At 43.8% G+C, this 24,680-nt stretch overlaps 1 protein-coding gene and 1 pseudogene across 21 annotated transcripts in view; one reads left to right on the plus strand and one right to left on the minus strand.

Moving 5' to 3' along the window:
* Positions 1–24,680, minus strand: part of LOC105480927 (protein FAM153B) — a 73,232-nt pseudogene that overhangs the window by 48,026 nt on the left and 526 nt on the right. For 7 of the 20 annotated variants that reach the window (XR_011624423.1, XR_011624419.1, XR_011624421.1 and 4 more), the window contains exons 1-4: positions 9,171–9,977; positions 6,886–7,023; positions 2,765–2,823; positions 1,441–1,519 (exon numbers count right to left, since the gene is read on the minus strand). The product of XR_011624423.1 is annotated as a protein FAM153B, transcript variant X6 (transcript). The other 13 variants (XR_011624433.1, XR_011624429.1, XR_011624430.1 and 10 more) reach the window with 12 other exon arrangements.
* Positions 15,833–24,604, plus strand: LOC112426500 (cuticle collagen 2C-like). Its single transcript, XM_024792587.2, has 3 exons — positions 15,833–15,894; positions 23,680–24,111; positions 24,250–24,604. The coding sequence occupies exons 1-3, from the start codon at positions 15,833–15,835 to the stop codon at positions 24,602–24,604; spliced, it is 849 nt and encodes a 282-aa protein (XP_024648355.2).

Raw genomic sequence — 24,680 nt, forward strand, 5'->3', positions numbered from 1 at the left:
CAATTCTCCTGTCTCAGCCTCCTGAGTAGCTGGTATTACAGGCATGTGCTCCCATGCCCAGCTAATTTTGTATTTTTTAGTAGAGATGGGGTTTCTCCATGTTGGTCACGCTGGTCTTGAACTCCTGACCTCTGGTGATCCGCCCTCCTTGGCCTCCCAAAGCACTGGGATTACAGGCATGAGCCACTGTCTCCAGCTGGAACATTTTGTACTTTCTTCAAAGAGGAGATTTAATTCTAGCCAAAATATTCTATGTATTCACTAACCTTTTGTTTCAAAGAAGACTAAACCAAGAATTGAAACTACTCAATTATCCTACCATTTAAAGATGATCCCTACTTGGCATGTGATATTTGTCCTTCTGCTCTTCCTTTGAACACTGTGTGTGTGTGTCATGGGGCCCGCTGTTGGTCATACTCATACTGGCTCCAGGACTGTGACAGCCCTTCATGGGTGGCAGCAGGTGGGGACGCTGACCCTCTCTTACCCAGTTGTGCAGAAGATTCCAGCAGAGGAGATGGGCTCCAGGCTAACAGACAATTGGCTCCTTGAGATCTTGTTGGGTGCTGTGTCTTGGGTATATTTGCTACTGAAATGGAGCATTTCTAACGTTTGTGGTGACAATCTCATTAAATACAATAGAATATGTTCCTGAATGTTCTCTGAACTTGACCAGGAGCTGAAGAATACCCCATCACTTAAGACCAAAGGCCTGGCAGCTCCCTCTGTATGTTTCATATTAATGACTGCACCAAAGTCCACTATACAATGAACCCACTCAAACTCTGGACCAGCTGACCATTGAGACCATTCTATTGTGGTATACAGTGCTAGAGATCTTTATAGGCCAATATGCTTCCACATACACACATAGATGCTAAGGACTCTCTGATATGGTGACAAGTTACACCAGGGCCATGTGATAACTTCAGACTAGTAGCCCACAGCATCAACCTTCCACCCATTCCCGAGTTCATCTATGCCATTTCCATTTAGGAGACCAAAAGCCTGGAAAATTCATCTCTACATCATCTCCATGTGAGGACTGGGGATATCAAACTTCACCTTCGGCTACAGCTGTGGTGAGGAATGAATGGGTTGATTTTTGGAAAATGCAGTGGTGATGAAATTTCGTTTGCAGGATATTAATCTTTGTGTTGTGCTTTGCATATGGGAACACATTTTCTGGGGAAAAGCACAGAAACTTGCAAAGACATTCACAATCACTCCACATTGACTCATTCCTCCATACCTCCCGACCCTGATGCCCAACAACCTCTTCTATCCAAATGACACTGTGCCTTCCAGGCACTAGAGTCAATGGTCACATTTCTTGACTGGGTTATTCACTTTTTAAGACAAAAGTGCTTGAACCTCATTTCTGGCAGGAAGTTCAAACCAGAGTGGCTCTCCAGAAGAAATGAGGCAAGAAAGTGTTACCTTTGTCAACACCAGAATTTTTCCTCAGCATAGCAGTGAGCCCAGAATGCATACTGTTTTTCTCTGTGTCTTTGTCCACCTGCATTTAGAGAAAAACAAAACACTATAAGGGTCAGACCATGCTGTGTCCTGTGTACACAGGTTTTTCTTTTTCTTTTCTTTTCTTCTTTCTTTTCTTTCTTTCTTTCTTTCTTTCTTTCTTTCTTTCTTTCTTTCTTTCTTTCTTTCTTTCCTTTCTTTCTTTTCTTTCTCTTTTTTCTCTCTCTTTCCTTCCTTCCTTCTCTTCCTCCTTCCTTCCTTCCTTCTTTCTCTTCTCTCTCTCTCTCTCTCTCTCTTTCTCTCTCTCTCTCCCTTCCTTCTTCTCTCTCTCTCTCTCTTTCTCTCTCTCTCTCTCTCTCTTTCTCTCTCTCTCTCTCTCTCTCTGCTGGAATCTTGCTCTGTCACCCGGGCGGGAGTACAGTGTCATGATCTCAGCTCACTGCAATCATCCATCTCCTGGGCTCAAGCGATCCTGCTCCCTCAGCCTCCCCAGTAGCTGAGATCACAGTAGCTGGTCAGCACGCCTGGCTAATTTTTGTACTTTTAGTAGAGATGGGGTTTCACCATACAAGTCTTTACTTGGTGACATTAGAAAAGCAGATGGGAGACACTGGTTGAGGCAATGGTCCCAAAATAAAGCCTAGAAGACACTTCTGGAAAGGCACAAGAATTTTTTTTTTTTTTTTTTTTTTTTTGAGACGGAGTCTCGCTCTCTGTCACCCAGGCTGGAGTGCAGTGACCGGATCTCAGCTCACTGCAAGCTCTGCCTCCCGGGTTTATGCCATTCTCCTGCCTCAGCCTCCCGAATAGCTGAGACTACAGGCGCCCATCACCTCACCCGGCTAGTTTTTTGTATTTTTTAGTAGAGATGGGCTTTCACTATGTTAGCCAGGATGGTCTTGATCTCCTGACCTCGTGATCCGCTCGTCTCAGCCTCCCAAAGTGCTGGGATTACAGGCTTGAGCCACTGCGCCAGGCCCAGGCACAAGATTTTTATGCAAGACTTTCAACATTGTTTTGGTTGTATAGTCACAATGTTGTAAGAAGAAAGCTTTTCCCCTAAAAAAATTCTTTCTGCCATACAGTTCATAACTGAAGGTGTCATCTAAGAATGCCATCTGAGATCATTTCTTACCTGGTAATGAACCCTCACATTTTCCCACCAAAAAATTCTTTGAATCATCTATAATACACATGGTAAGATTTTCATATCTCAATTCAAATAAAATAAAAAAGAACCAAGAGCAACAGCATTTCCATCTCAGAAACATAAAGAAGAACTTACCACGTGAACACCTGGGACATCCTTAGATGAACGCTTCCGCGCCAGGTTCTCACTGTGATCTAGGAAACACAGAGTAACTGTCAGCATGTTGGTTCCACAGAAGGAATCCCTTAAGCAGCCTTGGGTGCTGGGGACAGGGGGATGGCGTGTGTAAAGGAGGTGGGTTAAGGGCAGAAACTTGGCTGCCACTGGGACACCCTCCTTGGTGATGAGGGAAGGCAAATGAGACCATCAGGAAAGCCACAGAAGTCAGGGCCTGGTTCTCTGGCTCAGCCACCTCACCACTGTGAAACAGGCAGTGTTCACACAGGGCAGTGTTCACACAGGGCAGTGTTCACACAGGGCAGTGTTCACACAGGGCAGTGTTCACACAGGGCAGTGTTCACACAGGGCAGTGTTCACACAGGGCAGTGTTCACACAGGGCAGTGTTCACACAGGGCAGCACACAGATGCACTGCTGATTCCATGACAGTGTCCCATCACCCCCTTGTGCATTTTGAGGCCTGGTAAATTTTCTTTTTTTGTTGTTGAAATGTTATAATGTCATTTATCTTTCCTGGATCTACATATGCTCCTTCTGCACTTATCCATTTTATTGGCTTTAAAATCAAGATTGTGGCCAAAATACATCATATTTATTATTTGAATGATCAAGTGCGCACTTCAGGGGCATTAGAGACATTCACAGTTCTGTGAAATAAACTAAACATAATCCAAATCCAGATGTCTTACTTTCCACCTTAGGAAACGAGAGAAAAAAGTGTAGTGTAATGTAAACAAGGCAACCCCCATCCCCAAAAACATAGCAATATTTGCAGAAATCAATGTAATAGAAATAATAAACAAAGAAACTCAACAATACCAAAAGCTGCTTCTTAGAAAAGATCAATAGAATTGGTAAACCTCCAGCCAGGCTAATCACAAAGAAAAGATAGAAGACGTGATGTACAAATAACATGAATAGAAGAGGAATTATCCCTGCTTATCCCATGAACATTAAGAAAATAATAACAGAATACTTTCCTTTTTTTTTTTTTTTTTTTTTTTGAGACAGAGTCTCACTCTGTCGCCTAGGCTGGAGTGCAGTGGTGTGATCTTGGCTCACTGTGAGCTCCGCCTCCTGGGTTCACACCATTCTCCTGCCTCAGCCTCCCAAGTAGCTGGGACTACAGGTGCCTGCCACCACGCCTGGCTAATTTTTTTGTATTTTTAGTAGAGATGGGGTTTCACCGTGTTAGCCAGGATGGTCTTGATCTCCTGACCTCATGATCCACCCGCCTCAGTCTCCCAAAGTGCTGGGATTACAGGCGTGAGCGACTGAGCCTGGCCAATAACAGAATACTTTCAACCAATCTATGCCTGCAATTTTTAAGTGCAGCAGTGAAAGTATATTAAAAAGTTTTAGAGTAGGAATGACAGGAAGCACAGTACCGTTGGAAGAGAACCAAGTAGGCAACTGGTGAGATTCAAGTGTCTATGCCCACAAATTTCCTAGCTCAAATGAAATGGACAAATGCCTTCAAAAAGAGAAACTACCATAACCACCCAAAGAAGAGATAGACAATCTGAGTAGGCTTCTATCCATTATAGAATTTGATCAGTAAGTAATAACGTAAAAAAAAAAAAAAAAAAAAACATGCCCATATAATTATACTGGTGAATTCTACCTAACAATTACAATGGAAAACATAGTCTTACCAGCAAGTGATCAAAATTCTACATATTTACCCAGCTAAATTTAAAAATTATGTTCGTCTTAAAATCTGCACAAGAATGTAGGCAGCTTTATTCATAATTGCCCACACTGGAAGCAGCTGAGATGGTCTTCAGGAGGTGACAGAACCAGCTAACACTGTTTGATGACACCAATGGGCTATTGTTCACTGCTAAGAATTACTAAGCTGTTAAATTTCAAAATGATACAAAAGATCTTACATGTATATTGCTAAGTAAAATAAGTTAGTCATAAGTAGCTACATAGCCTATGATTCCAACTCTATAAAATTCTGGAAAAGGAAACCTATAGAGGCAGTAAAATCATCTATGGTTGTCAGGAATCCTCAGAAAAGAAGAAAGGAAGTAGTATGTGCAGCTCAGGTCATGTTTAGGGTGTGAAATTATTCCATCAGGGTGACAAACGACAATGTGAGTTTGTCAAAATCCATAGACTGGACAACACAGAGTGAACCTTATGCTAACCCTGGACTTCTGTTCATAAGAATGTGTGTCAGTATTGGCTCAGTCATTGATGCTAACCCCAGACATCTGTTCATAAGAACATATCACTATTGGCTCAGTCATTGATGCCAACCCCAGACTTCTGATCATAAGAACATTATCACTATTGTATCAGTCACTGATGCTAACCCTGGACTTCTGTCCATAAGAATCTGTCACTATTGGCTCAGTCATTGATGCTAACCCTGGACTTCTCTTAACAAGAATGTATCACTATTGGCTCAGTCACTGATGCTAACCCTGGACTTCTGTTCATAAGAATCTATCACTATTGGCTCAGCCATTGATGCTAACCCTGGACTTCTGTTCATAAGAATCTATCACTATTGGCTCAGTCATTGATGCTAACCCCGGACTTCTGATCATAAGAACATATCACTATTGGCTCAGTCATTGATGCTAACCCTGGACTTCTGTTCATAAGAATGTGTCACTATTGGCTCAGCCATTGATGCTAACCCTAGACGTCTGTTCATAAGAATCTATCACTATTGGCTCAGTCATTGATGCTAACCCTGGACTTCTGTTCATAAGAATGTGTTACTATTGGCTCAGCCATTGATGCTAACCCTAGACTTCTGTTCATAAGAATTTATCACTATTGAATCAGTCATTGATGCTAACCCTAGACTTCTGTTAACAAGAATGTGTCACTATTGGCTCAATCACTGATGCTAACCCTTGACTTCTGTTCATAAGAATCTATCACTATTGGCTCAGTCACTGATGCTAACCCTGGGCTTCTGTTGATAAGAATCTATCACTATTGGCTCAGCCTTTGATGCTAACCCTAGACTTCTGTTCATAAGAATCTATCACTATTGGCTCAGCCATTGATGCTAACCCTGGACTTCTGTTCATAAGAATCTATCACTATTGGCTCAGCCATTGATGCTAACCCTGGACTTCTGTTCATAAGAATCTATCACTATTGGCTCAGTCATTGATGCTAACCCTAGACTTCTGCTCATAGAATGTGTTACTATTGGCTCAGTCATTGATGCTAACCCTAGACTTCTGTTCATAAGAATGTGTCTCTATTGGCTCAGCCATTGATGTTAACCCTAGACTTCTGTTCATAAGAATCTATCACTATCGGCTCAGTCATTGATGCTAACCCTGGACTTCTGTTAACAAGAATGTGTCACTATTGTATCAGTCACTGATGCTAACCCTGGACTTCTGTTAACAAGAATGTGTCACTATTGTATCAGTCACTGATGCTAACCCTGGACTTCTGTCCATAAGAATCTGTCACTATTGGCTCAGTCATTGATGCTAACCCTGGACTTCTCTTAACAAGAATGTATCACTATTGGCTCAGTCACTGATGCTAACCCTGGACTTCTGTTCATAAGAATCTATCACTATTGGCTTAGCCATTGATGCTCACCCTGGACTTCTGTGCATAAGAATGTGTCACAATTGGCTCAGTCATTGTTACAAGCGTTACCACACTCATGTAAGATGGGATCACAAAAACAAAACAAAACTGAGGAAGGTGGGTATATAGAAATTTTTGATACCACTTCCTCCATTTTTAGGTTACTTCCAAACAGTTTGAAGTGATGTCCATCACTTTACAAACCTGGCAATACTGTCTCAGAAAAAGATCCTTTTTAGTTAATATTTTAACAATCAGCAAAATGTCTACAATTTGCACTGAGATGTTATTTCCTATTAAAAATAAACCCAAACCTGGAATGGAAATACACCTTTACTCCTGTAGTTGTAGCACTAATGATTGACTTAACACATTTAAATATGCACATGTGGAATAAAGAATATAGTATCACAATTTTACAATTGTCTGAAATATGAGACACTGAAGAATCTAGAAATCATATCATGAATGAACTGAACAACTGAATTTCCACGATACCTTCCGTTGATGCAACTCTAGGGTGTACACGGTCGTGATGCCAGTGATGGAGAATTCGCTTCTTATGCCTGTGGTGGTGTCTGACGGGGGATTTCCTGGGCACCTCAGGATCCACTACTTCATCCTGGATGGAACACGCTGGAAAATGAATTAAAATAAAGACAGCTGTTGATATCTTGCTGCAGAAGATCAGAGAAATGAGTCATTATTTATTCACAGCTTACATGTTTGATCCCATTGTTCGTCATCCGCAGAGCAAAGCCCCCTGAATCCGAGTTTGGCTTCAGAAAGGACTTACACTGTGGGTTGCACTTACAACTGTGCAGGCAAATGCCTGTATTGAGATGAGACATTACAGAAAGGTAGTAGATTGGAGTGACCAAGAGCGTAGGGTCTGGTGCGTAGGATCTGAGCTCAAGGACTTTTGAGAAGCTGCTAGAACCTGAGGAAGTTCTATAGACCCCTCTGGGCCTCCGATCCCTAGTCTGAATGTGGAAATGTTGACAATGGCCTACGTTATGTTAAAAGAGTAAAAATAGTTAAACAGACCACTTAAAGCCTTAAGACGGGTGCTTCCTAAGTGCCATAAAGTGTTCAATTGTTTCGTGTCTGGAAGAAGAACCCAGGCCCTTGGTAGTGGTTAATAGAGAAGGAATTGGGGACTCCAGGGCAGTGGAGGGTAACATTCTCTTCATTCTTGACATGGGTCCCATGCTTTAGAACTCATGAAAATTTCTGTCCGAATTTCCCGTGGTGCCCACATCAGTCCAGAGAGATGAGCAGAGCAGGGGCTGCCACTCAGAGTTGACGGTTCAGGGAAGTGAAATGAAGAGATTTGAGCGGCCTGCCCAGATTCACAGCACTGACCAATGATAGATCTGGGACAAGAATTTGGTTGATTTTCCGGGGACAGAGATCCCTGAACACCTGAGGCCTCTAAATCATGGCCTGGACCCTGAACCTGGAGCTCATTCCACTCCCTTTCTCAATCCTCCTGTACCAAGGGCTCTTCAGGAAGGTCGAGGTATTGGAAGAGGTGCTGAGTCCAGAAAAAAGCTCAAATCATTAAACAAAACATAACTCCTGTCTCTAGGTTTTAACTCCTGGGCTAAAATATGGCACTTTCCTGCAAACGAAGCCTCTCTGAGGAACAAATGCAAATGTCTGGTCATCCTACCCAGCACCCGTACTGTCAGCTCTCTGGCAGTGAGCAGCCCTCCATGACCAACTGACCACACCAAAGGACCACGTTCTGCTTGGCCCCCAGGGTAGTTCGGAACTTAGGACATTCCAGACTAACTACCACTCGATGGCTGTGCCAAGAATAAAATTCCCTTCAACTGAACCGTCCTGAACAAGCAATTAATGGGAATGAACTGAAAATGTGGCACTCCAGTTGGGTTTTCAGTGGTTTCTTCTGTATCTAGTCTATGAAATAGTGTTTAAAAAAAAAAAAAAAAAAAAAAAGGCCAGGCGCAGTGGCTCACACCTGTAATCCCAGCACTTTGGGAAGCCAAGGTGGGCAGATCACAAGGTCAGGAGTTCAAGACCAGCCTGGTCAATATGGCGAAACCCCGTCTCTACTAAAAATACAAAAATTAGCCAGGCATGGTGGCAGGCGCCCGTAGTCCCACCTACTTGGGAGGCTGAGGCAGGAGAATCACTTGAACCTGGGATGCAGAGGTTGCAGAGAGCTGAGATCATGCTACTGCACTCCAGCCTGGGTGACAGAACAAGACTCTGCCGGGGGGGAAAAAGCCGGGGGGCAGGTGCTGTGGCTCATGCCTGTAATCCCATCACTTTGGAAGGCCAAGGCAGGTGGATCAGGAGGTCAGAAGTTCGAGACCTAACTTGCCAACATGGTGAAACTCTGTCTGTACTAAAAATACAAAAATTAGCCAGGCGTGGTGGCGGATGCCTGTAATCCCAGCTACTCTGGAGACTGAAGCAGGAGAATTGCTTAAACCCGGGAGGTGGAGGTTGCTGTGAGCTGAGATCATGCCACTGCACTCCAGCCTAGGCAACAGAGCAAGACTCTGTCAAAAAAAAAAAAAAAAAAAATGGCATTGGAAACTGTATTTTTCTAGAGGAAAATATTTGAGGCAAAAATCTTGATAGAAGAATAAAAAATACAAATTGAGTAATAAAACTCTAAAACATATTTATAAATCTGTAGACAAATGGGAGTTGGGGAAATAAAAAAAAATCAGAATGACATTTAACATACAGGAAAACTGGCCCACCTGAAGAAACTGCAGTCAGAAGATAGAAATGAACATACATACCATTGAGGCAGCAACTACAAACGTTTCCCATCGTGAGTCCTCGGACACAACTAAGCTGCGTTTCCTGCCAACGCTTAGTTGCCAGAATGGCAGCTAAAATGAAAGGCAAGACCTATATCATCAGGTCACCTCAGCGACAGGTCACAGTAGAATTTTCGCAAGCGCACGTGTCACAATAGCTGTGATCTAGACCAGTCCATGGTCACATTGACAAGGGGTCACTTAGACTCCATGTTTCATTTCAAAAACTGAATCCCAGACACACAGTATTATTCTGTATTTATGAAACAAACATTAAAGGAGGAAAAAGATCTGCCTCTCCACTATATTTGATAGTGAAAATTTCAGAGTAAAGATAAGAAAAGCTAATACATTGAGAATAAAGGGAGATTCCAGGCTGGATGTAAAATGCCATCCCCACCCAATTCTACTATTCCCAAGTCACCAGAGAGTCCTAGCTTCAACAATTCTAAACTAGTTCCAAATTAAATTTAAAATGCATTAGTGTAAGTTCAATTTTAAAGCCAATCTCTAAGAATATAATTCATAGTAATAAAAAAGATATGAAATGATTCAGTACAAATTTCCATCACTGTTGATTCATCACATGTTTTAAGAACTATTACATCAAATGGGTCATTGATGAGGTATAAAAACTGCATTAATATAGATGTTGCAATTTTTTTTTCAGGGATTATCTAATTGAAGGGGTGTTTGGGAAGGAATTGAAGGTATTCGGAAAGGAATACATATTACCTGTATAAATGGAGAATTTTAATTCTCAACAACTGAATAGAAAATTGTGCAGGTGTGTACATATAAATATACACACATATGAGAGAGAGAGAGAGAGAGAGAAAACGTAATTTAAAAATACTAGACCACAGATTTATATCTCTGCCCAGGCTGGAGTGCATTGGCACGATCTTGGCTCACTGCAAGCTCTGCCTCTCGGGTTCACGCCATTCTCCTGCCTCAGCCTCCTGAGTAGCTGGGACTACAGGCGCCCGCCACCATGCTCGGCTAATTTTTTGTATTTTTAGTAGAGACGGGGTTTCACCGTGTTAGCCAGGATGGTCTCGATCTCCCGACCTCATGATCCACCCACCTCGGCCTCCCAAAGTGTTGGAATTACAGGTGTGAGCCACTGCGCCCAGCCTCCGGAAAAGACATTTTAAAAAACATAATATGTTACAAAGAAAAAAAAGGAATGAGCATAAGGCTTTCCTTCCTGGTGCCACCTAAGTGTTCACAGTAAATGAAAATAAATGAGTCTTTTACCCTGGTAGCCAAAGCCATTTTACAAAGCTTTGTCATGGTGTCAGTGCTATATGATTGTTCAATTAATAAATCTGGAAAGATGTGCAGAAATTTAACAGTTGTTACTTCCAGAGGCAGAAGCTGGCAGGCCGCAGAAGAGGAAAAGACAAGTCCAGATGTCAGTGTGCATTCTTCTGTGCCTTGTGAACGGCCTGCAAGTGTGCTATTCCTGATGTCTCTACTGTGATTTCTTTTTAATAAAAAGAACTAATTCCTCCTAATGCTGGTAGAAAGCAAACATTTCAATTTGCTAATGCTTCACAGGGACAAGAATTCAGGCAGGACACAGAACAGAGAGCTTACTGGTGCTTGTTGATGTCTGGGGACTGCAGAGAAGTCTTATGGAGTGGGATTAAATTCACAGCAGGGGGCTGGAATCATCTGGATGTGCCGTCATGCATAGGTCTGCAGAGGAACTTGGGCTTGGCTGGAGAACACACAGGACTTCCCTGGGCTTCCAAGCAGCAGGCAGTCTCAGGACACTCAGAGCTTTGAATTGGTGGCCACGGGCTTCACTGGTGAGTATCCTGAGTGAAGCAGGCAGACACTCATGGCGTTTCTAACATAATTGTGGAAGTTACACAACATCACTTCCACATCATCTGCCAGTGAAAAGCAAGCACTAGTGTCAAGTCTGATTAACCAGTGAGGGTGGGCAGAGATGCCACCTCTCAAAAGGAGGATAGCAAAGAAACTGCAAACATGTTTTAAAAGCCACGTGCATATTCCAGCTTAAAAATCTCCAGTACAGAGATACCTCTCAGATATGTGAGAAACGGCCTGTCACTCTATGGCATCAGCCAAGAGTAAGTTAAGTGTGGGTTTCACTTATGCATCAGCCACTGTGAGTTGATTGACAAGTAAATACAAACATTCAGGGAAACTAACCAAAGCGCATTACAGGGTAACAGGTAACAAAAGGTAATGTAGACCTGCTATGTTGCTCTACGAAGAAACCATTTCATTCACTCTGTTCACAAGATTTATGCATTTGGAAATGGAGAGACTTTTTTTCTCCACTTTAGATTCAGGGGTACATGTGCAGGCTTGTTACATGGGGAAACCGCGTGTTGCTGAGGCTTGGTATTGGACCTAATTAAACTAAAGAGCGTCTGCTCAGCAAAGAGACTTTATTTCTTATAAAAGGTTGCACACAGCCCACAAAGTGGCCATCCCGCAGGCTGGGAAGTGTGCCTCCCACCGAGGTAAGAGCCTGGCACGTGGAAGGAGGAAGAGTTGGGGCAGGAGCTTTACTCTGGACAAGCTGGCTAAATAGAAACTTTCAACAGGTTACAGGAGGAGCCAGGAATATTCATGACAGTGGTCCTGATGCATGTGTACAGACCAAACATGCGTGTAACACACGACCCATGTTCACTTTGGGGTGAAGACAATATGTATTACAAAATGTAATTACAAAATGTGTTACAATTAGGCTCTTTACCTCAAAAGGTCTTTTCAGGACACAAAGGCACGCAAGTGCACAGCCTCTGTAAACCGGCCAGAATCAGTCCATGGTGGGTGGGCTCTTAATACAAGAAAGTTACTAAAAACAGTCTCTTGTCCCATCAGAGCTGTAGTTACGGCTGCTAGAACAGGGTTTGGGGGCCAGTCAGTCAGTGTCTGGTGCTGAGTTACCATGGTTTTAATGGTGCTTATTTAGCTGCTGGAGAAAAAGAAAGCCCTGTGGCAATCAGAACAGTTTATTCTTTAAGTCGAGGCGTGTGTGACTCAACCCTTGCCTGGCATGGCCTTAGGTGCTGTTTGTAATTTGGTACCTCGGTGTCACAAAGCTTCCGTTCTGTCAGTCGTACGATCTCTACTGCAGCAGGCATGCTGGGCGGCTGCATCTAAACATAAAAGGAAGGCGTATAACAAGGCATCAGATCGCCCAGCCCGTCATGGCCCAATGCCCGGCACTGAGCGGGTGAGGAGGAAAGGCCTGGAGCAGGCTGGACTGAGTGGTCCACAGGAGCCTCATTTTGGGAGCCAACTGCCTCAGTTCATGGCCCCACAGCCCAGCTGCACTCACTTACAAGTCAGTCCCTCCATCTGGAAAATCCGACAGCCTGTCCCATTCCTAGTGCCCTTAGTTTAAACCTCTGTCAGACCATCAAGAAAACACTGGTCTCTGGAGATGCATGGACAGCCTAGTGCATACACTGGGCACTCAATAAATGCCAAAGGCTACCTCCCTGGTGTCCAATAAGGACAACTGTCACTATCATGGCAGTGCAGCCTGAGTCCCAGACTTCAATTCCTTCTTCCCGAAATGTAGAGCAGGGGACCCAGGGTGGGGTGCAGGGCCCCTGCAGACTCCTCTCCTCCTGGGCCCCCAGCTGGGAGAGGGGTGACCTGGAGGAGCAGCGGGAGGAGGAGCAGAGATGGGAGCTGGCCCTAGCCCTGAAGGTGCCACCATCTCTGCATCGTCCTTTCTTCTGGAGGCTTCTTCCTTCAAGACTCTGCCTTAGCCACCCACTGCACAACACAGACATCCCTCTCCTCATTCCGTGCCAAGACATGGAGGCCCCGAATTTGCCTCTCACACTCATGGTGAAACCATGACCAGGACCTGAGCCTCCTGATACCCTTAGAAGACACACAGCCCTCTGCCATGGGTGGGAAGGGGTCAGGGCATGGCTGAGGTTTCATCAGCAACTGGGCACTAGGGGAGCCAGCACCCCAAGGCTGCCTTCTGCACACAGGCCCAGTCTTCTGCTCTGAGGGGCCTGGGCCCCAAACAGCACCACGACCACCACCCACACTTCCACACCCGCCAGCCCAGCTGCAGCAGCTTGGCCAAGATAATGGGCGCTCCTGCTCAAACCAGATTTCCCAGCTTTTGCAGAGTTCATCACCAGCCTCGCTAGCAGCGACTTCCCACTTCTATGCAAAGGAAACTGCCAACAAGGTTACAATCAATTTTTTTTTTTTTTCCCTAGAGTGAGGCCTGGCTAGAAAAGCGCAGGCCACCCTAGTGGCTGGTGAATAACCTTGAGAGGGTCACCAGGCCCCCTCGGCTGCAGGGCTCCAGAGCCCTCCCCTGGCTGACTACATCATGCACTGGCCCTAACCTAGGGTGACGAGGCCAAGGCATCACAGCTTTGACCCTGGTGCCTCTTGCCTGGACAACTGTCCCCTGTGCACTCAGCAAGGCACATGCTAATTTAACCCAATCTGTCAGCCCAGGTGCCTGGAGCTGAAATGGCCTGCCCACTTTTGCCCTGCCCCAGCCCCCTTTCAACATGAACCTTGAGAGTCTGTGGTGCGTTCTTCGAGAGTGGGCTGCTCCAGGTGCTTCACCCACATCGCGTACTTCATCAAAACCACTGTCAGAGGTAGGGCCTGTTAGGATCCCTGTCTCACAGAGGAAGAAACTGAGGCAGAGACAGGGTAGGTACCCCACCTGAGGACACAGAGAATTATTCCCTGAGGATAGAGAATAAGCTAGGACGGAACCTGGTGGCAGGCCTGGGCTCCTCCACTCACTGACAGGCATGCAGAGAAGCCAGGGCACCTTGAGCTGCCATCCCTGTGCCACTTACCCACCTGCTTGCGGCCCAGGTCAAAAACATCCCCATAAATAACCGTCCACAGCTGCCCTCAGCCTCCTCTAGAAGGCAGGTGCTCCAGAAGCTTCCTCACAAGCTCTTTGACGTTTCAGTGGCATGCGGGTGGCTGAGGAGCCCTGAAACCAGGTGAAGGTCCGGGAAGGTGAGACAGGGATTTAGCTCAGGCAGTGCCCACCAGCAGGGGCAGGCACTGCAATGGGCACCTACTTGGGAGGAACACCTGACGAGGTTTCCCTGATGCTGGATGCACGAGGCCTCACACCTATCCTTGCTGGACACAGATAACTGAGTTTCAAAGGGTTCTTCCCTCAGCCCTGCCAGGACCTGGTGCCACCAAACAAGAACGTGGATGTGACAAAGTCAAAGAGCTGAGTGCCTGTGCATACCAGTGACATGGGAGTTACAGCTGGGGATGGGTCAGGCAGCCCCGGCAGAGCAGCTGCCACATGGGGCACCCCCTGCAGTGACAGTATCAGATGTGTCTCCAGCTCCCCAGGGTAGACTATGGGGTACAGCTGGGCTCCTCTGAGACCCACTGCAGCTCTGGGGCAGAAAGGGGTCTGGACATATCGTCACCACAGGCTCAGAAGATCAATGGGGGTGAAGTGGCAGTCAAGGTCCCAGGTGGGGCTGACTTGTACTCTGGAGCAGAGTCCAAGGGGAGCTTGGGAAGTGAGCACAGAAAAGGCCTGAGGGTCTGGTGGGGTGGAGGGTGAAAAGAAGAGATCTGGAAACCTCTAGAGTAGGTTCCAACTCAGCACAGACTGAAGGTCAGACAAGCTCAGGGCACAGCCAGGCAGCCCAGTGCTGGGGCACAAGTCACCTGCATCTGCACACTGCTATCCAACCTCAGAGCCCCAACTTCAACACACCTCAACTTCAAGGCAAAAACTTTGCATAGCTGGTCTGGGCCCAGTGAGATCGAATGTGAACATCTGGCCTAGGGCCAACGAAGATAGCTGTGAACACCTGTGCTGGGACCAAGGAGGATGGCTGTGGACATGTGGGCTGGGCCCAAGAGGACAGCCTGGAATAACCGGGATGGGCCCAGAATGCATGGCTGTGAACACCTGGGCTGACCCCAATGTGGACAGCTATAAACACCTGGTGTGCGCTCAGGAGGACGGTTCTGTTCATTTTGGCTGAGTCGAATGAGGACGGCTGTGAACATCTGCACCGGGCCTAATGAAGACAACAGTGAACAGACGGGCTGTCCCCACTGAGGACATCTGTGAAGCCCTGGCCTGGGACCATGGAAACTGCTGGAAACAACTCAAAGAAGTCTTGTGAGGAAATCTATGAACAACAGGGCTAGGCACAATGGGGACAGGCGTGGACACCTGGGCTGGGCCCAGTGTGGATGGCTGTCAATACCTGAGATGGCCTCTAAGAGGGTGGTTGGCACCAATAAGCACATGTGTGAACAAACTGCCTGCCCTCAATGAGGACAGCTATGGACATCTGGGCTGGCTGTCATGTGGATGACAGAGAACTCCTTGGCAGGGTTACATGGGGACCACTGTGAACACTGGTGAGGCCTGGATGAAGACAGCTGGGAAGCCCTGGGCTGGACACAATGAAGAGAGCTATGAACAGGTGGCCTGGGGCCAATGAAAATGGCTCTTAACCCTGGGCTTGATGTCACTGAAGGGAACTGTGAACTCCTGGGCTTGCCTTGATATTGATGGCTATGAATAACTGTTGGTACAAAAAAAACTGAGCTCATACAAACGAGGAAGGCTGTGAACCCCTGGGCTGACCTTGACGGGGATGGCTGTGAACACCTGGCCTGGGCCCAGTGAGGACAGCTGTGAAGAGCTAGGCAGGGCCCAGTGAGGTCAGCATGGAGCTCCTGGGCTGGCCCAATGAGGGTGTCTGTGAACACTGGTCTGGGCCCACTGGCGACCAGGACTAACACCTGGGCTAGCTACCAATGAGGACAGCTGTGAACACCTTGGCTGGGCCCTCTAAGGACAGCTTGGAGTGTTTGGGCTCGGCCCAAAGTCAACAGCTGTGAACCCCTGAGCTGGGCCCAGTGAGGGTGGCAATGAAACCCTGGGCTGGGCCAGTGAGGACAGCTGTGAACACCTGGCCTGGGTCCCAAAAGAACAGGCTGAGAACACCTGGGCTAAGCCAAAATTACATATTTCTCAACTGAACTGAAAATCTGCTCTAAGATGCTTTGAACTTCAACATACAATATAGACAGGAAGTAAATGAAAAGCAGTTCCGTCCTTCTCACTCCTCTGTGCTTCCTCACACGCTACTCTTTGCCTTGCAAACAGCCCTCCTCTGCCTCCCCACATTAACTGTGGTCATCGCCAAAACTCACTTCAAACACTTACCAGTCCCAAGAATCCTTGCTTTTCACACAGCACTTAGCATAGTATATTGTAATCATTTTATTGCTTCCCTCTGAAACCAAGAGCTTCTTGAGGGCAAGGGCTGTATCTTTTGTCTCTATAGCCCCAAAGACCTAAGACACAGTAGCAAATACTTTAAGCTTTTTTACATAAATTAATCATCTAAATTATTATATCTAGAGCAGTGTTTCTTAAACTGTATTTTAAAGAATATTTGCTTTACCAGAAGTACCCCAAGACAAAGACTACATGACCGTCTGCATTTGAGAAGTTACAAAACTATTTCATGTCTAATAATCAAGAAATGTCTTGAACTTTACCTAATCCCCATTTGACAATAGTTTTGTGGCAAACATTAACAATTGAGGAATTAAGAGTTTCAGAGATACTGTTGCCAGAGCTTCCCAATAGAGGTGAAGGTTTCCTCTGTGTGGTACAAACTTGGTTGATTCACTTCTGTCAATGGTGTTGGGATCCCAGGTGCTAATGTCAGGCACTGCTGTTCCAAATGGGTCACTAAGGAAATAAGCTCTGAATTAGGAGAGATTGGCTTCAAACGCACTTATTCTCTTTATTATTAAATAGTCCATTGGTTTTTTTTTCCTAATGCAAGAGAATAGATTTTTATCTTAACTGTTAGAAAGCTTAGTATGTTCTGCGTAAGAGAGGTTTAAAAAACTTAAGAATAAATCTTAAAAAAACCCAAAGCTCAGTAAGAAATTCTATTGTCAATTCTAATGGTAATCTTGGGGCCCTAATGCAACTCTACTTTTTAAACCCATTTTTATTGGTTTCTATTTAAATCGTATTTAAAATTAGTTTTTATTTTAGGCAAAATATAAATCGGAAATAAAAACACAATGGCCTGTCAATAAAAGCTCTCATACGGATCCGATTATCTCTAGCATAACAAAAGCCAATAAGTCACTTGCGTTTTTAGGGAAGATTGCTGAGGAGAAAGATGTAATGTCTGCAACATTCATAAACTGTCCACCAATAACCAGGAACAACCTAAAAAGGCTTCTAGACATTCTTATCGGTAGATGATTATTTGTGGTATAGATAAAGAAGAAGTTTTTTTTTTTATTTTTTTAATTTTTTTTTTTTTGAGACGGAGTCTCGCTCTGTAGCCCAGGCTGGAGTGCAGTGGCCGGATCTCAGCTCACTGCAAGCTCCACCTCCCGGGTTCACGCCATTCTCCGGCCTCAGCCTCCCGAGTAGCTGGGACTACAGGCGCTGCCACCTCGCCCGGCTATTTTTTGTATTTCTTAGTAGAGACGGGGTTTCACCGTGTTAGCCAGGATGGTCTCGATCTCCTGACCTCGTGATCCACCCATCTCGGCCTCCCAAAGTGCTGGGATTACAGGCTTGAGCCACCGCGCCCGGCCGACAAGAAGAAGTTTTAAAAACTTCTAAATTCTAAAATTCAACCCCATAACTGAGGAATTTGTATAATCTATAGACCATGTATTATAAACAAATACACGCTGACTTAAAAACCTTGAAGTCTTTATCAAAATATACTACAGCCTAGGAATTGTAAACCCAAATACTTACAAGGGCAAAGGAAGGTTCCCTGAGAAAGGGAAGCATTGATGTGGGCACAGTAGCAAGTTGGAGAATATATGCCTTCTGTAAAGGGGCAGCCTCTGCACAGCAGGCCAAACAGTGATAGAAACCCAGGGGATGCCAGATTTGATTTTTTGAGACGAGCCTGAAGTCCCGATTTCTGCACACGTCTTCTAAATTTTACATGTTGACTCAATTTATAGAGGAAAACGAACAAATCTGCGCACCACATTTAGAATACAGTCCTTATGCTTTTATATTCGCTACGAATGTGTTACTAAATGGTTGTGTGTAATCCAATTATTTGCATGTAAAATATTTTCCTTCTCCAGTATCATATGTTTTACAAAAAAAATCAGGCCCTCATATATAATAGAAATTGCTAAAAAGACTCATAATACCCACTTCAAGAATTTTTCCAACATTTATGCATTCACAATCTATTTATACATAATTTTCCCAGACTGTTAACCAAATACATAGTTTGTACACAGGACCGCCAAAACGAAATTATTAAATAATTCCTATCTGTTTTCTTATTAACTTCGTGGATTTCATTGTTTAAAACTGACATCCTGGTTATGCTAAAGCTCTATAAACTTAACAGACATACTGAGATAGTTCATAATACACAGCTTCAACTAAAAAAGAAGTTTAGGATTTGCTTCTATTCTAATTGAGAAAACCCAACTTGTAATGAACATTTGTTGACATATAATCACCTATATGGTGACAAAGGGACATGAAATCATGAAAGGGTTAGCTTCTACTTATTGAAAGATTACCTGTAAGTAAATTTCTGAAGACTCTCTGAATGGCAGTGAATGATTAATGGTGGGAAGAAAAAGGTGTTATTCTGTTAGCCAAGATGGTCTTGATCTCCCGACCTTGTGATCCACCTGCCTTGGCCTCCCAAAGTGCTGGGATTACAGGCGTGAGTCACCATACCTGGCCAAGATGTCCATTTATTGTAAGTTGCTTTAGTTTTGTTTTTTAAGATAAAGCCTATTTCCAGGGCATATTTTCTTCCCTGTGTTGTTTTACATTAATTAGGAAATAAAAAACCCTGCATAAAAAAAAATTGAAAAGATTTTATCTTTAACAAATTCACAAATATTTTCCAAAGTGCATTTTAAAAAGCCGTGCCCTTTAATGCTCCTTTAAAAGTATCAATATTTAAAATAACATCTTAAGACAATTAAGTTATTTCAAAATAACTTAATTTGCATTTGCATTCAGGGAATGCTTGAGCTTCCAAATACAAAAAATGGACCCTTACCTACGTCAAGGTTAAAACACATATTTTGAAAAGAAAGTTGTTAATCTATACCTTGTCCAGTGCTTCAATATTTGCATCATGGGGAAGCAGTTTTTCTGCCAGTGACGTACTCTCATTACACTCAGCATAATGGAGAGCAGTGTTGCCGTAGATATCCTTAAGATTTGGATTGGCGCCATGTTCCAGCAGAGTGTTGGCACAAGTCTCTTCCTGGCAATGTACAGCCTGCCCATATTAGATCAAGAAATAGATTGCAAATTCTAAGAATTCAAAATACGGATTCCACAGGTTATACCAACTAGTTACATGTAAATGAGATGTATTTGTTTTAATTCTATATGTGTAAATCAAACCCATGTCATGCTAAAGAGTTGGCTACTATATACCTGTATCAAAGGCGTACTGTTTTGATTGTCACAAATGTCAGTCTGGCATTTTCTGCTCAGCAGGAGAGTGACCACTTCCCCACAGGCATTAGCACAGGCCAAATGTAGAGCAGTTCTATGAGAGTAAGAGGACTTTTTAGGAAATTGGAGTGCAATATCTCAAAACACACAATAATTCACATAATTGTAAACACTGAAGAGCATGTTTTTCCTCTGCCTTGAAAACAAATACTTAATTTTTCTTGAGTAAAGTACAATACGTATTAGCTCTTATTGTTCACTGCCTTAATGAAAACAGCAGCCTATTTGAATAGAAAGAGCTCAGTCTTTGGATTCAGTTCAACTAGGGCTTGAGTCCTACGTTAAACTGTCATTTACCAGGTATTGCTTAGCCTTTCTGTGCCTCAACTTCCTCATTAACAAAGATGACAACAGTAGCCATCTCATAGGACGCCATCATGATGCTTAAATGAGAAACTGTGTAAAGTATTTAGAAAAGTCCCTACAGCAACAACTCAATAATTGTTAGATTTTTGGTTTTTTGAGACTAGGTCTCACTCTTCTGCCCCGGCTGGAGTGCAATGATGTAATCACGCCTCACTGTAGCCTGAAACTCCTGGGCTCAAGTGATCCTCCATCCCTAGCCTCTTGAGTAGCTGGGACTACAGACGTGCACCAGCATGCCCAGCTTCTAATTTAAAATGTTTTGTAGAGTAAGACTCTCACTTTGTTGCCTGGGCTGGTCTCAAACTCCTAGCATCAAGCGATCCTCCCACCTCAGCCTCCCAAAGTTCTGGGATTACAGGTGTGAGCCACTGCACCCAGCCAGATATTATAATTATTATGATTACTACTACTTAACAAAAGCAATTTAATTAAGTAAAATGATACAATTATACCTATTTTGTAGGATTACTTAAAGAGTAGGTCATATTCTAACACTTATGATATTGCAATGCCACTTATCATTCACGATTTGTTACAACTATAATTGGTAGCATTTTAAAAATGATCTTACTGATATATAAAATAATCGGGCATCTCACAATCCATGAGACCTTACGTTAAGTAGAATACGGTACACTCAGCAGGTCTAGGGCAGTTCTAGGCATGTAACTGGCCCTTAAATACATTTTAGTTCTTAAAGGGACTATGGGGAAAGAGCACTGAAATAACAATCATGCATTTTTTAAAAAAAATTAATTCTTTGATTTTCAAACAACCTGAAGCCAAAGGAAACTCAAGATTCAAATGAATAGGTACGGCTCATTTTATTCACTACTTATATTTACAAAGTATACACAAATCAGACTTTCCAATGATTAGTATTAGTATTTAAGACTGATAAACTTCTTCTACTATTTTCTAACTTCACAAATGCTTTTGTTTGAAAGGCAGGAGACAAAGTGCCAGTGAGATGAAGTCCTAATATTCCCATTTGAAATTTCTCAGCTTGTGCAGGCAGGACAGGTAAATATGAAGTTTTTAAGGATGAGAGATAGCAGAATATGTCATATATATAATATATATATATATATTAGATATACATATATTTCCTGAGAGATAGCAGAATATGTCTGCCACGTAACAGGCACTCAGGTTATGTTCGATGAATAAATGGAATGAAAGAATGGATAAATACAGTTGGGGGGTTCAATATTTTTAAATAAACTCGAATAAAGCAATATTTTCACAACAGTAACTATTTATATTTTGTTATGTTTATTTTTAAAGAATACAAGTAAAATGAAATGATTCATCTATCATTGTTTGTATATATGAAATGAATGTATATATAAGAAAAACATATGTACATAATAAAATACATACATAATAAAATCTGGAAACACAGATAAAAAATTCCCTTTTACTTCTGAAGAGGCTACAAGTTCAAAGATGACAACAACACACATAAATAATAATAATGATAAAAAATAGAAAGTGATATTTTTATCTGTGCAAAATTCATATTCCTCTCTTCCCAAGGATTATTCCATTAATAATCAACTTTTACTAGAAGTTTTGTATATGTTCACTGCAGCAATCAGAGTTAAGAAAAAGGAACAAAATCTTTACTTAAAACACAAATGCCCAGAAATTACACATTTTATCATACTTTGTACATATTTTCTGCTAACACAAGACCATAGTCTGTTTCTGTATATGTATAATCAAACGGATTCTTTTTTCCTCACTGGCTATAACAAAATACATCTTCATACATCAACATACTTCTGTATCTATTGTCACCTTCAGTGGTCACATATTATTGCATCCTATGGATGCAACTGAAATTTCTTTATAGGATCCATTCTAGGGGTTCTTTTTAAAATAAGTGCTGTGAAAAACAAAGAGCATGTATCTCTATTTCCCAAGGGTATTCAGTAAAATGGAATTGAAGGGTAACGGGCATACACATTTTTTAAATATAGTACTCACCACCATGTTATGTATTTAAAAAGCAATCAGCAACTTAAACTTTAGGCAGCGTATAAAACATCCTCACACATATTGTGGATAGAGAACAGTTTCATTCCTCTATTAAATTCTTACACCAGAAATGCAAAGGATTTTCTTCCTATGTACATAAGTAACTTATAGGTCTGCAAAGAAGTACTTTGCCCACTTTTAGAGTTTTTGATTATTTGATTTGTGAGAATTCCCTGTAAAATGAAGATGCACTTTTCAGGCCCAGTGTGGTGGCTCACACCTGTAATCCCAGCACTTTGGGAGGCCAAGGCAGGCAGATCACGAGGTCAGGAGTTCGAGACCATCCTGGCCAACATGGTGAAACCCCATTGCTACTAAAAATACAAAAATTAGCCGGGTGTGGTGGCGGCGCACCTATAATCCCAGCTATTGGGGAGGCTGAGGCAGGAGAATCACTTGGACCCAGGAGATGGAGATTGCAGTGAGCTGAGATGTTGCCACTGACTCCAGCCTGGTGCCAGAGCAAGACTCCATCTCAAAAAAAAAAAAAAAAAAAAAAAATGAAGATGCACTTTTCATCTAATGAGTATATACGTATGTATATATATATAACTTTTTATCTGTGTATATGTAATTTACATATCTGTAATATATGTTATACATACCAGTACTATGTATATGATACATACAAATGTAATTTCTGTAAAATGAAAACATACTTTTCATCTGAATATATATAATACAGTAAATATTTTTCAAGTATGTTCTCTTTTGTTAATTTTTTTTCTGATACACAGGCAGTTTTAATTTTTACTTTGCTAAATCAACCTTCAGAATGCCCGCTTGCGAGGTCATTCTTAGGAAGGCCTTTGTCAACATAAAATTTACCTGTAAAATAAGCATGTGTGTTCTCTTCTGGTACTTTTCTCATTTGCATATGTAAAAATTTCAATCTGTACTCCATCAGGAACTCATGTTTGTGACATAAACTTTCACTAGTTTTCTTCAAACAGCAGGCATTTTTTTCCATTAACAATTCATTCTTTCCTATTCATGACTGTTAACATTATCAATCCTTATGTATGTCTTACAGAATTTCATTGTTTCTGCATTTCCTATTCTGTTCCATGCATTTATCTGTCTTTTCAGCTGTTAGTAAACCATTAATTGTAGAAATTAATAGCAAATTTTGTTATCTAGAGGAGGAAGTGTATTTTTCACTCCATTATAAACTTGTTTTAAATGTTGTCACAATAGTAAAAGACAGCAGGTGTCATGCAAAAATGTTAAAACCTTGATATTTTCATTTGTCTTATGTAAAACTGATAAACAGAGAAAGAGTTCACATTTTTTTTAAAAAATGTGTCTTCCCATTCAACAACACAGAACCCACCTCCCACTTCTAAGTTTCCCTCTAAGAACCTTCAGTAAGGAACCGATCTACACAGGTGGATACGGATGTAAAACGAATAGTTTTACCTGAGAACTTTTCGCTACTGAAAATGACTCACGGTACTTTTTGACAGGGGAATGAGTTCTCTCATTAGGCACCTCCTATAATGTATATAACACCATGATTTAAACGTGTAGGTTAAAAATAAAAACACTGTATGTGCTTCGCTTTGTGAGTTACATCACTCACATTCTCCACCAAGTGCTCCGGCCGGGGAATTATGAGGGATGCAGAGCAGCTGAGGCTCCGTTTGGCACCGCCGCTCCGAGGGCGTCCTGCGCCCTCCAAGGCCCGGTCCCAGGGGCTGCGGGGAAGCCGGGCCCGGGGACCCCCTCCCACCCTGGGCCGAGCCCCCCGCTCCCTGTGCGGCCTGTCCCAGGCTTCCAGGTCTCCGCTCCCGCGCGCCAGGCGGCGCTCCACCTCCGCGGCATCGCCCGTGACAGCGCCCTGTGGATCCTCCGCAGTTCCGCGTCCCAGATTCGGTGCCCCGAACCCGTGCAGACGTGGTCTGTGGGGCCCAGGCCCGCTGGCCCCTGCGGCTCCCGAAGCCGAAGAACTTCTTCAAGGAGGTGAGTTCTTCTCAGACCCCCAACCACCCGCTCCTGAGCTGCGGCAGCTCCCTGTCCCCTTTTCATCACCCCCCGCCCCACACCCAGCCCCAAACCCCCAATCAACTCCCAATCCCCGACCCAACCTCTGCGATCTAGCCCAGAATCCGCGATCCAGCCCGGTCCACCCTTCAGCAGCGACACTCGCAGCCTCCGACCTCTCAGACCTACTGACCTCTCAGACCCAGTGAGCCCCGCAAAGCCGTTAGGGGCGCGCCTGCACCGCGGGGGCCCCCCGCCTCCCGGAAGCCGCTCCCAGGCGGCGCCCGCCGACAGGTGGGGCTGCAGCCCGGGGCAGGCGCCGCTGGGCTCGCGGGTTCTCCCGGCTGGCCCGGGCTGCCCCAGGACCACAGTTGGAAAATCGCAGGCGCGCAGCCCGCCCTGCCCGAGGAGAGGGGCCAGTACACTCGCAGCCTCCGACCTCTCAGACCTACTGACCTCTCAGACCCAGTGAGCCTCGCAAAGCCGTTAGGCGCGCGCCTGCACCGCGGGGGCCTCCCGACTCCCGGAAGCTGCTCCCAGGCGGCGCC

The sequence above is a fragment of the Macaca nemestrina genome, chromosome 6, assembly GCF_043159975.1.
Source record: "Macaca nemestrina isolate mMacNem1 chromosome 6, mMacNem.hap1, whole genome shotgun sequence".
Classification (NCBI taxonomy): domain Eukaryota; kingdom Metazoa; phylum Chordata; class Mammalia; order Primates; family Cercopithecidae; genus Macaca; species Macaca nemestrina.